Source organism: Tachysurus fulvidraco, chromosome 5 (assembly GCF_022655615.1).
Source record: "Tachysurus fulvidraco isolate hzauxx_2018 chromosome 5, HZAU_PFXX_2.0, whole genome shotgun sequence".
Lineage (NCBI taxonomy): Eukaryota > Metazoa > Chordata > Actinopteri > Siluriformes > Bagridae > Tachysurus > Tachysurus fulvidraco.
In genome coordinates, this window is record NC_062522.1 from 17,920,599 (window position 1) to 17,932,352 (window position 11,754).

The 11,754-nt window shown below is 37.4% G+C and overlaps 1 protein-coding gene across 2 annotated transcripts; it reads right to left on the minus strand.

Moving 5' to 3' along the window:
• Positions 1–306: 306 nt before the first annotated feature.
• On the minus strand, positions 307–9,491 carry LOC113642724 (potassium voltage-gated channel subfamily A member 2). 2 transcript variants are annotated; one of them, XM_027146336.2, is made up of 4 exons: positions 9,276–9,491; positions 8,559–8,849; positions 8,056–8,182; positions 307–7,230 (listed from the first exon to the last, which is right to left on the minus strand). In XM_027146336.2, the coding sequence occupies exon 4, from the start codon at positions 7,112–7,114 to the stop codon at positions 5,633–5,635; it is 1,482 nt and encodes a 493-aa protein (XP_027002137.1). In that variant the 5' UTR covers positions 7,115–7,230; positions 8,056–8,182; positions 8,559–8,849; positions 9,276–9,491; the 3' UTR covers positions 307–5,632. The 2 variants fall into 2 exon arrangements, with proteins under 2 accessions (XP_027002137.1, XP_047669039.1); XM_047813083.1 differs by lacking the exon at positions 8,056–8,182.
• Between the last annotated feature and the right edge of the window lie 2,263 nt (positions 9,492–11,754).

Genomic DNA, 11,754 nt, shown 5'->3' on the forward strand with positions numbered 1-11,754 from the left:
TTAACTATGATGCCATTCTGTCTCTTTTATATGGCTCCAATTCTTTGTGATTTGTGCTAAGAAGCCAGAGCTGAGCTTATGGATAGTAATGAAAAATTTATTCATGAGAGCTATTTTAAGACTCTCTGCAGCTTATCTTGGCTTGCCTCTCTGGTACCATGTAGTACATCAATACTGTAAGCTCTATTTATAGTACAAGACACATGAGGCCCAGCGAGCTTTATTATCTGTGATCTGTAGAGATCATTTTCATTAGGCATAATGCATAATCTCCATTATTAGAAATACTACTGTCTAATAATGAAGTTGCATTAACGGTGCTGCATTATTTCTCATGCCAGACATTACACATAGTGATTTCTTTTCTGCACTGTCCTAAACCAGAATCTACATATATATCTAATTTGTACACAATGTTGCTGTTGACAGCCCTTATCTGATTTTATTAAAATCAATGTAGCTGATAAGCAAAAGGACAATACTGAGAAATGCACTATCCATTTCCAATGCAGTTGTATCAGGTATTTATTCGTGTCAGTACACTTGGGTTGTGTGCCTTATTGTATGGAGCTCAGTTGTGCTGTTATGTGAAATACATGTAGAACACCTCTAGGGGGCAATAAAGATAAACCAAACAGTGCTATTTTCTTGAGTATCATCAGCGTTTTTTCTGCATCATCTAAGAGACATCTGAGTAAATATCCTGGAATTTAAACCAACCTCGTACATATTTAGGTTCACATTCAGTATGAAACAAGCTTGATGAAGGGCAAAAGGCTCGACTTCTTCTCTTGATCTTCCATCATCTTATGATCTACTGTCATAAGCCATGTTAAACATATAAACCAAACCAAAAAAATCAAAAGGATAATAACTAAATGTCTGCTTATAATAATCAATCTTAACAATACACGTTTTGGCATTCAGAAGTCTTAAACATTTCCAGGAAGTGAGGATTAACTAATGGTCAAAATAAATAGTGTGCTCATACTGCCTGATGATGAACACTGCGTGAAGGTGTCAAGTTCTATTCTTCACCTCCCTCCTCCTGTCTCACTGTTTAATCTATTCCTGTCTCCTGTGAATATTCTGTCAGCCTCCCAACACTCTCTCAAAGCATATCTTTGAACATCACCATCTAGTTCTTCAATGCTTAAAACAGATGAATAGAAATTCCTTCCTTATTCTGCTAATCTTTTATTCTACTCAATAATTGTCTGTTTATAGTCATACTATTCTCCTACTAATATATTTACATAGGGGCACTATATTACACATGGGTCAAACATTGTGCAAAAAAAGCTGTGTTTGCCTCCTGTATAGCTAATTGACTAATAATAGATAGCTTGAGTGAAAACTCTCCTGATTGTGGTGTTGTTCTTTGAGTTGTTGACTTTATGACATGGCAGTCTTTCCTTTGTTTAATAATAGTAGTAATAATTTTCCTCTGAGCACCACATTCACATTTTGATAATGCCTAAAGGGAAGATGTACTGCACACACACACACACACACACTTGATGTTTCATTGAACGCAGAAAAATAAAATGCAAACACAGGTTTACAATTGCTTCTCATTTTCATTTTCGATGTAACATTAAGACATGAATTGACATTTGAAAATGTTATATGCTTAGTGTCAGTCATTAGATTGTCATCTTATTGTACTATTAAAGTGCATCTTATTAGACAAAAGAATGTGCAGAATTTAATTTCCCTCCCTATTCTAATCTTATGTATGTTTTTGTAAATGTTGTTTTCATAGAAAAAAGAAATGACTATGTTCTAGAGCATACTGTACTTGCTAGGCTTTACTGATATGAAGAGTGATAGGTATAAACTATAATGTCACTTATGCTTGCAGTCTAATGCACTTCTCTGCAGTTTATCGGGTAGTTGTTTAACAGATTTTGCACAGAACTATACAGACATGCTGATCTTTAACTCTGTTTAAATACAGTATAATGCTGTATATATGTGTACTGCCCACACCTCTGCCCAAAATCTGCATTATTTAAACACCTGATCAGACTGCAGTTATAAAGCTCTAGGGTGATTGTTCCTTATGAAACAAACATGAATAAGAGTTCCAAAACTCTCCAAACAGTGGTGCGTAGATACACAGATACACGGTTTACGAATCATGCTCAACACACACAAAACAGGTTTGCATAATTGAGTAATGAGATCCAGTTTTAACCTTGCTGATTCCATCAGCACTCAGTGAAGTCACAGGCATTAATGACACGGTGAAAGCAGCTGAAATACACTGAGTCACATTAAAAATATATGTAATTGCTTTGGGTGCTTGAGATAAGCATAGCCAACTCTTAACTGATATAAAATCTTAAATATTCCACTGTTATATAAATTCATGTTTATACCGCTTTTCTGTTTGGGTTGCTAATGATAAGTGGCATCGTGGCAAAGCAAGTCTCAAATCTCATTGGTTATAGTAGTCTGGGTAAAATTGGGATAAATTGTTTCAGATCTTTCCACGTCATTTGTAACTAATATACAGTATATTGCACTTACTTATCTCAGTTAAGCTTGATATATCTTATTAACATTCAGTCCTATATACACAAATGCACAATAGAATAAGAGGTGAGTGCGTTTTTCCATTCCTTGGCAATGGAATGATCGCAGGATGCTTATAACAACAATTACTTAAGACATTCAGTGCTCCAAATAAAACACACAACAAAATAACTAACTAAAAAAAAAAAAACAACAACAACAAAACAATATCTGCAATCAATATGATGGCATTTAAAAGTGCTTAATATGCTAAATGTACTGTATGTCATTCAGACAAAAATACATTTTTTCAGTTTCAGGTCCAACACCTGATGCTTCCAGGTAAAAATGAAACAAAAGAAAGAAAATATCCAGTGTGCAAGTGTTCAGGAAATGGGATGATACATTCCTTTTGTGTACCTTTCCATGCATAGACTAAAGCTCCCTGTCTGTTGCATTAAAGTTATTATATGCAAATCCTATAGGCACTGGCTATGTACAATGTGCATACAGTTTTTTTCTCTTTACCTCCAACTAAGGTCTTGAATGCAAATGACCTAAATATGAACTTTACATGAATGCATTTCTATACTCTGCTAAAACAAAGCTGACAGCTAAAAGCTGTAAGGAATTCTGCCTGTATGCATCAGCACATACAGGCTGTGTTTCAAAAAATGTAAAATGAAAAAAGATGCACCACGTGCATAATATGATTGCTACAGTAAACTAGGTTTCACCTTCATTATTTCCTGGCAAGCAATGGAATATAGAGACAGACTGTATCCAGCTGTACCCCTACTGCATTAGCTGCAATTGTAAGGCAAATAAGTAAAATAACTGCTGGCCTTATCAAATGCTCAAGCTACCACAGTATGACCTCAGTATGACCAATATGAAAGGTATACGGCTTTGTCATCCTTTCAGTATTGTTGATATCTATTGATTTATAGTCTTTTTCTTGTAATGAGAGAAGTAAACAAGCATGTACTGTATGTCTCACTTGTATGCACTGGGAAGGTCATCTGGTGTTATGAGGAATAGGAAACTGCAGTTGCAGCTACTGCAGTGTCCTTTTAAGTCATTCTAGTCATGTACTGCTGCTCTGCCACTAGCTAAAGGTCACTATGTACATCCCAATGTCTTTGACAGCCAAAGACAAAACAAAACAAACCAAAAAACAATGACAACCAAACGAAACCTGAAAGCAGCACTGGTGCTCAAGACCATCGTTTTACAGTAGAATCAGTACACATACAGTAATTAGACAAACAGCGGGGTCCAAAATTCTGAGAGCACTAGTAAAAATACTTCTATTTTGCATACTTCTCTAATTTAATACACCATTTCCATTAACAGTCCTGTTACTGACAACAATATAATTTAAAATTAAAATCTTTGAAATATTTATAACGAATTTCAAATCCATTTTTCATCAAACACATTTGAGTGTTGTCTGAACACATGCATCAGTAATAGAAATTAAGATAAGGAAAATCTGAGTTTTTGTCTAAAGCAGTTAATGTGGTCACTATCACAAATTTACTTAAGTTTAAATGGGGACCTAGAAATAGAAAAAGATTTAAATATTTAACATTCACAATATGCAACATTCACTTTCTGTGTTATTATTTCAGAACTATAGAATTATTTCTATATTCCATGACCCATTGTTTATTTCCAAATGTAATCTCAAAATTTTGGACACCCTCGATGTCTAAACAGTACTATCAAGCCTCTTGTTAGGAATGAAATAACATTAAAAAAAATAGACTAATCTAAAATTGATCTTTGCATAAAATAGCTAATATTGATAATTGATAATAAAAAAAGGCAATATATTTATACGAATGCTACCAATTTGTTAGGTCGACTGGCTAAATATTTGCTAAGCTTTATTACAGTGTTAAATCGATATGGCTTGTTTACTTCCCAGGTAAAATGAACATCAACCATCTCTTTAGAAAAAGTAATGAAATGATCAGAATGTTGCAAGCTGAAATACAACACAACTCTAGCTGCTCATTTCTGTGGTACCTTCGTAACATCGCTCCATAATCACACCACTGTCACACTACATGAATTTTGCTACAATATCATCATTGGTAGAGGCAGCTTGTGTTTTAAGAATATTCAGAGCTAGATTTAGGGTTTGACTGAATAAGACCATTAGTTCTCATTATTAAACTTATTGTGTATTGATGTAACTGTAATCGGTGCATGTTTAGGTCAGTGTTTTTTCCTAACCAAAGCATAAAGCTGACATTAACCCAATGTTTGTTTGCAAACATCAGCATAATCTGGTCTGGTATGATAGACTGTATCATTAATAAAAAGCTATACATACACGCTGCATAAATCTGATAAACTTCATATCATGAACATAAAATATGGCACAAAAAAATTCAGTCTTTCTTGAAAGCTTTGCAGGTTACCAAGAGAGATGATGCTTTTTAAAACAATTGGAGACTGTTGCAAGACACTGTTGCAAAACTGTTTTAAAAGCTTGGAGATGATTGAATCTGAGTGTGTTGTTGTTTTGATGTTGCTTCTGTCAGACATCTATAATAAGCAGCAGCAATGGAGGACTTTTTGTGTTCATAATCTTATATCATTACTATTACACTCCCCATGAGGCCTTGTTTTTTTTTTTAGCAGAAGAAGCACAATAACATTTTCTTTGGAAAAGCACAGAGATGTGGCTGAACTTTGAGGGAATGATATGCTGTGAGGATACATACATGGTACAAGGTGTTTTTTTTGGAGGCATAAAGTTAACCCTTTAGTTAGGATGTTTCTTCATCCTCCTCTAGTGTCTACAATAACTGCTGTTACAGGAATTTAGCTTTTTCAGTGCGAGTCACAGAGATGAAAGCTAACTGCATGCAGACTCTGATGATGTTTGAATATGAAGACAATTTTACACAGAGGGTTAGGTTGATCTTGGCTATACTCAGCAGAACAGATCAATAGCAGAGGTTTCATATCCATAGCAGAGGTTCTGATTCATCATGATCCTCTTTAATCCTTTAACGATTTAAAGCCTCAGATCATTTGCAAACTAAGGCTACCATCTTCCTCACTCTTATCTCCCATTTTCCAATAATATAGTTAGTTATACATCAGTCAGCATTTTTTTGATATTCACATAGTTTGTGTTGGCCAAAGTGCAGTTTCCTTTTTTAAGATCTTCCTCCTGGAAATCCTCATTGCTGTTGTTCATTCCTTCTTGAATCTCCATATAGTCAGATTTGCTCATGGTAGAAACACTTTGACTTCTTTTCAATTCTTCTTGGGAATCAGCTTTTGGTGTGTTAACCTGCAGATATTGAGCTTGCTCCTCACCCTCTGTTTCACGGTGGTAGAAGTAGTTGAAATTTGAGACAATTACAGGCACTGGTAAAGCAATGGTCAGCACACCAGCGATGGCACAAAGTGAACCAACAATCTTGCCACCAATAGTTGTGGGTACCATATCTCCATACCCAACAGTTGTCATAGAAACCACAGCCCACCAGAAGGCATCTGGGATACTGTAGAACTGGGATTCAGGTTCATCTGCTTCAGCAAAGTAGACAGCACTGGAAAAGAGGATGACACCAATGAAGAGGAAGAAGATAAGCAACCCAAGTTCTCTCATGCTGGCTTTCAGGGTTTGCCCAAGAATTTGGAGTCCCTTCGAGTGACGTGAGAGCTTAAAGATCCTGAACACCCTTACAAGCCGGATGACTCGCAAGATAGCTAAAGACATGGCCTGCTGCCCTTGTTGGCCATCCTCTGCTTTTTCTGCCAGTTCTGTTCCAAGTGTAATGAAGTAGGGGATAATGGCTACCACATCAATCATATTCATTATGTTCACAAAGAAGCTGGCTTTACTGGGGCAGGCAAAGAACCGAACCAGGAACTCAAAGGAGAACCAGATTATGCAGAGTGTCTCCAAGATGAAGAAAGGGTTAGTGAAGGAGGTGGACACATAATTGGTGGTGGAGTTACTATTATATGTGCGGACTTTATGCATATCTTCTTCATCACTACGGAATATAGGCAGAGTCTCCAAACAAAAGCTGACAATAGAAATAAGAATTACCATGACAGATATAATGGCTATAATCCTTGCTGGTCCTGAACTTTCTGGAAACTCAAAGAGCAACCAGACCTGCTTCTGAAATTCATTATCAGGCAAAGGCCTCTCCTCTTCCTTTATGAACCCTTCATCCTCCCTGAACATTTCAATAGCCTCCTCTCCAAGCTCATAAAATCGAATTTCTTCTGAAAATATATCCAGAGTCACATTTACAGGGCGCCGTAACCTTCCTCCAGACTGGTAGTAGTACAGGATGGCATCAAAACTTGGGCGGTTTCTATCAAAGAAATACTCATTCCTTAAAGGGTCAAAGTATCTCATCCGCTTTTTTGGATCACCAAGCAGGGTCTCAGGAAATTGCGAGAGGGTCTTGAGCTGTGTCTCAAAGCGCAGGCCAGAAATGTTTATGACAACCCTTTCACAGCATTCCTGTTCTCCCTCAGCGTCATAGTCCTGAGGGTGGCCTGGGTGTGCTGCTGACTCATCTGAGGGATCTCCTGTTGCCACTGTCATTATGTAGGAAGGTGAAGACTGCACTTTTTACCTGAGCCAGACAACACAGTGTGACAAAAATGAAGGGTGAAGTCTTACAAGGGTTTTAATGCCACAGTGTGTTCCCAGAGGATTCACTAAAACACAACAGACAGAGATGCAAATGAATGTTAATATTGTTTGTTGCAAACATACATAAATTACATGCAATCAGCCATAGACTTTTTTATATTTTTATATTTTATTTTTTATATTTTATATTTTTTTAGATATTTATAAATAGTGTGATGCATGATTCACAGCTTTCACAAAACAATGCACTTCAATTCTGGGTAGAAGAATAACTCTATAAAGAATAACTCTATAATCTGATGATCTGGAGTTGCCACGAGTCACCCTGGCAATCTGAGCTACTTCATTGGTGAGAAAAACTATATGCACAGATTACAATTGTGCAAAAGAAACTCTAGGAAGAGTGCTGGGAACTTGGCACTACTCAATCAGTATCGCTGCATTTTAGTTATCCTACTTAGAGTGCATTGTGCAGTTTGTGACACAGCCTTGAATTATCTCTAAATGCATGCACACTCTAAATGCAGCAGTGAGATTATTACTTGCAGTGGAAAAAGAATGCTGCACAGTCCGTATTATGTTGCAGTAACATTTATCAACAAGAGTGGTCAAGAATTCCAAAAAAGATCACATCCTGTAGCTCTGCTAGCTCATATAGAATTTACAGCTGGCCAACTCCACACAAAAGAGTGAGGTAAGGCAGAACAGTTGGGTTGGGCAAATAACATATAATTACCTCATAAATCATGTGAGGGAGATGGTTTATTAACCATGCTTTGACAGTCTATTCTTAGTGGTTCTGCACTGCAGTAACATAAACTTCATCTTTGAGAATACCATCATTCAAAATAAGCCAATGTCTGTGACAGATGTACTGCCCCCATCCTCACCTTCACCCAAAAGTAAACACAGTCTGGTTATGGCTGAGCTCTGCCTATTCATCTTTCCATGAATTCCTCAAATGGTGATCCTGGTCCTCTGGTATGAGCTCTTAAGTATTCCACATGAAAAATTAAACTGAAGAAAAGACCATATCACCATCCCCTCAGACACAAAATCACGACATCATGCTAGTTTTTGTTTTCTAAATGTATTATATTGCTAATAAGGGAAAAAAAAGGTAGAGATATAATCTATATTGCTGAAGCATGTTTCCTAGACAAGAATTTACCTTTATACCTTCACTATATTCCCAGCAAAATCAACAGTGTTGGAGATACACATGTAGTACTGAATGGTATTTTACAGGGTTTATTTGTATCCATTCTTTTTTAAGCAACAGAGGGGTTCAATCTTTACTGTAAAAGTTCATTCAGCACCTGGGAGTTTTGCTGTGTGTTATTTTCAATATACCAATCGGTATAAATCAGGATCATGTGCTGATTTACTCTACCTTTATAAGAATAAACCAGGTAGAGTCCAGGAGATACTGCGCCTGTGTTTTGGAGATGCCAAATCTCTTCTTTCTAAATGTCGGTAATACTGGACGTGTCTTTCACTGGCGTGGAAGAAGAAAAGGTGGAAAGCAGATAGAGTACTCGGGTGTGTCCTTGCCTCCTCCCGGAGCACCTCAATCTTCACGGCAAGTCTTATGAAGCAAAGGAAAAAAGGCAAATAAGGCACGAGCGCTTCACGTAGTATCCAAGGAAACGAGCGAGCGCGGCCACAACCGAGAGGAGAAAACCTGCAACAGTGAAAGCACCATCATTACAAATTAGCATTCTGCAAGCATCATTTCTACTCTATGATCATTTGGAGAAACATCCAACGAGCCCAAGCAATATTTACACGGATACATGAGGCAACCTGCGAGTCAGTTTCTGCTGCTGTTAAGTTTACAGGATGTCCGAGCAAACTCATTAGCGCGCCTTTTCCCCTCTTTTTGTGACGTTTTCACGCGTGCACGTTAATCCAAACAGTGCTATCCAAGCAGAAAAGCTCGAGCTCCCGCTCTAACAGGTTGAGCGCGCACGAATCTTACGCAAATCTACACAGCACAGCTACATATTCGGGGTGGGGGGGAATCTACCAAGTGGAAAAGCTAAACAGTCAGCAAAAAAAAGCTCAACAAAGAGTTAACGAGGTTAGGCGTCAATCAGTGCTTCCTTACCTGTCTGTGTCCTTCGCCTTGCAGGTGAAACGCTGTGGTGTGTATATTTATTATATCTCTTTGTCGCAATATGACGGCTCGGTGTTACCCCAAGTAACCATTAGTCAGTTCGTTAAGGCGTTAAAGAGAAGCTGCAGAGGAGCGATGCTGTGCATACCAAAAAGACTACGGCATCGCGGATGGACGCGCCGCACTGTACCACTCCTCACTTATCCAGAGTCGCTCGCGTTAAAGGGAACGCGCCTTAGATGCTGACTGCTGCACGGTTGCCAGGTTAGAGTAAACGTTTCCCTCCCAAATCACAGCATTAAAACAAGTGAAAGTATCAGGAAAAGACTATTTTCCAGGGAAATGTGTTTTAAACATAGACCATATAGGAGAGTTCAGTATAACAATCCTTACCAAATGACAAAATTAAAGGATTAGCCCATACGTTTGGATTACAGCTCAAATCTGGCACTAAATGTTATCTGCACACTCACATTTACACCCAAAACCTCCTAGACCTTTTAAAAAAAATCTTTATTGCAACATTCTAAATCTCTTTCCTACTACATCTCTCTTTTAACCCACCCCGAGTCATCCAGAAATTGTACAAGCTCCGGTTGTCTTTTGTGCCATGAAGGTTTTGGACCTCCACTGAGATGAGGCCGACTCTGTGAGGATCCTGGGGCATCTAGAGACCTACCAGCTCCAGTTAGACTCTGTGATACTAAAGAGGAGATGCCAGCTACATGTGGTCTTTGAGGACAACAATCTCCTCATCAATACAGACTGTATATTTATAATCACACCCTCTAGTGTCACCCATAAGAGGATGGGTTTCCCTTTGAGTCTGGTTCCTCTCAAGGTTTCTTCCTTCCATTCAAGGGAGTTTTTCATTGCTACTGCTGCCTGAGTCACCTCAGACTTGCTCATTGGGGATAAATACAAATACATTTACTGTAAGTATATCTAAAATTAATCTTGACTTTTTGTATTATATTAATCTTTATATTATTCTTTAGATTAACCTTTTGTTTTATGTTTATGTTCTGTAAAGTTGTGCTGATGAGCAAACAAACAAAGGCTTGAAAATAACAACAGCTGAATATTTCATTTTACACAATTCAGGGTTTATTTGTTTTTGTTTTTTTGTGTTGAAATTATTGCATCATTTAATATATTTTATAGCTTAAAATCTTCCAAAATTAAATTTTTAATTCTTTTTACAAACTAAAATTCTTCTCCTTTATAATCTGTAGCATATTAATGTCAAACAGATGAAGAAAAGAGAAGTTAGCCAAACCAAAATAAAACTGTAGGAAACCAGTGTGGGCATGAGGAGACAATGTGAAACTCCCTACAGACACAAACTAAGTATTTATGGATCAATAAGAGTGTAATTTAAACTTACTAAGCCCTTCACCTAGCACCCATACTATTTAATCTCAGATACTTTATGTTTTATTCTTAAAATATTTCATATAATTTAAATTTTGAATAGTTGCCACAACAATATCAATAAAGCTTCACAGTATAGTATAAATTCTTGGTTTTATTTTATATGGATAGTGTTTGTGCTGGATACTTTTACTCTAGTTTGAAAGAGAGCCAGGCTAGAGCAGATAGTGGCACACAGCCAGGACCCAGTAGATTTTCAAGGTCACTTATCCACCCACTTCTGCAGTAGTTGCTCTAGCAAAACCTGTAAAAAAAAAAAAAAAAATCAGTGGACAGATGCAGTGTCCTTCCACTGTCCCTCTCACCATCAACTCTACACAATCCAACAACATAGATATGAAAACAATATATGGGATGATACACATGTAATATATGGGGTGATACAAATGAAGTGATAGGATTATGAAAAAAGCAAATCTGAACTCAGCATTTAAAAAATTAAATACAAAGTCTAAAACTAATTAATCACCACACAGCTTCAGGATGAGTGGTTTCATCTTGACTTGTGTTACTATCTATACAGAGTTTCACATGTTCTTCCTGTGTTTCTATGTGATGCCACCAGGTTCTCTGATTTCTTCCCATCTCTCAAAAACATGCATTTTGGAGGATTGGCTACAATAAATTGCTCTGTGTGAATGAATGTGTGATTGACTATAGTGTGCTGTGATGGCCTGATGTACTGTACCATGATGTGTGCCACCTTTTGCCTAGTCTTCCCAACAAAGTCTGTGAAGCCACCATGACCAGGATAATGTGGTAACTAAAGATGAATGAACAACCGCCGTAACCTATGTGACCTCACCATTTCCTACTTAACAATAAACAAGAAATGATATGCTTCACTCATGCCATACAAATCAATAGATGTCTGATATTCTTTGAATTATAACTTACCCAAAGCTCAGGTACACAGATTCAGTCATTGCTGTCATTGGATGGTGCTCGCCTTGTTACTATGGTGACAGGCATCAGGAACCTTTATGCAGACAGTGTGAGGCGAGATTGTGATGACATCTCACAGGCCAAGGAAATG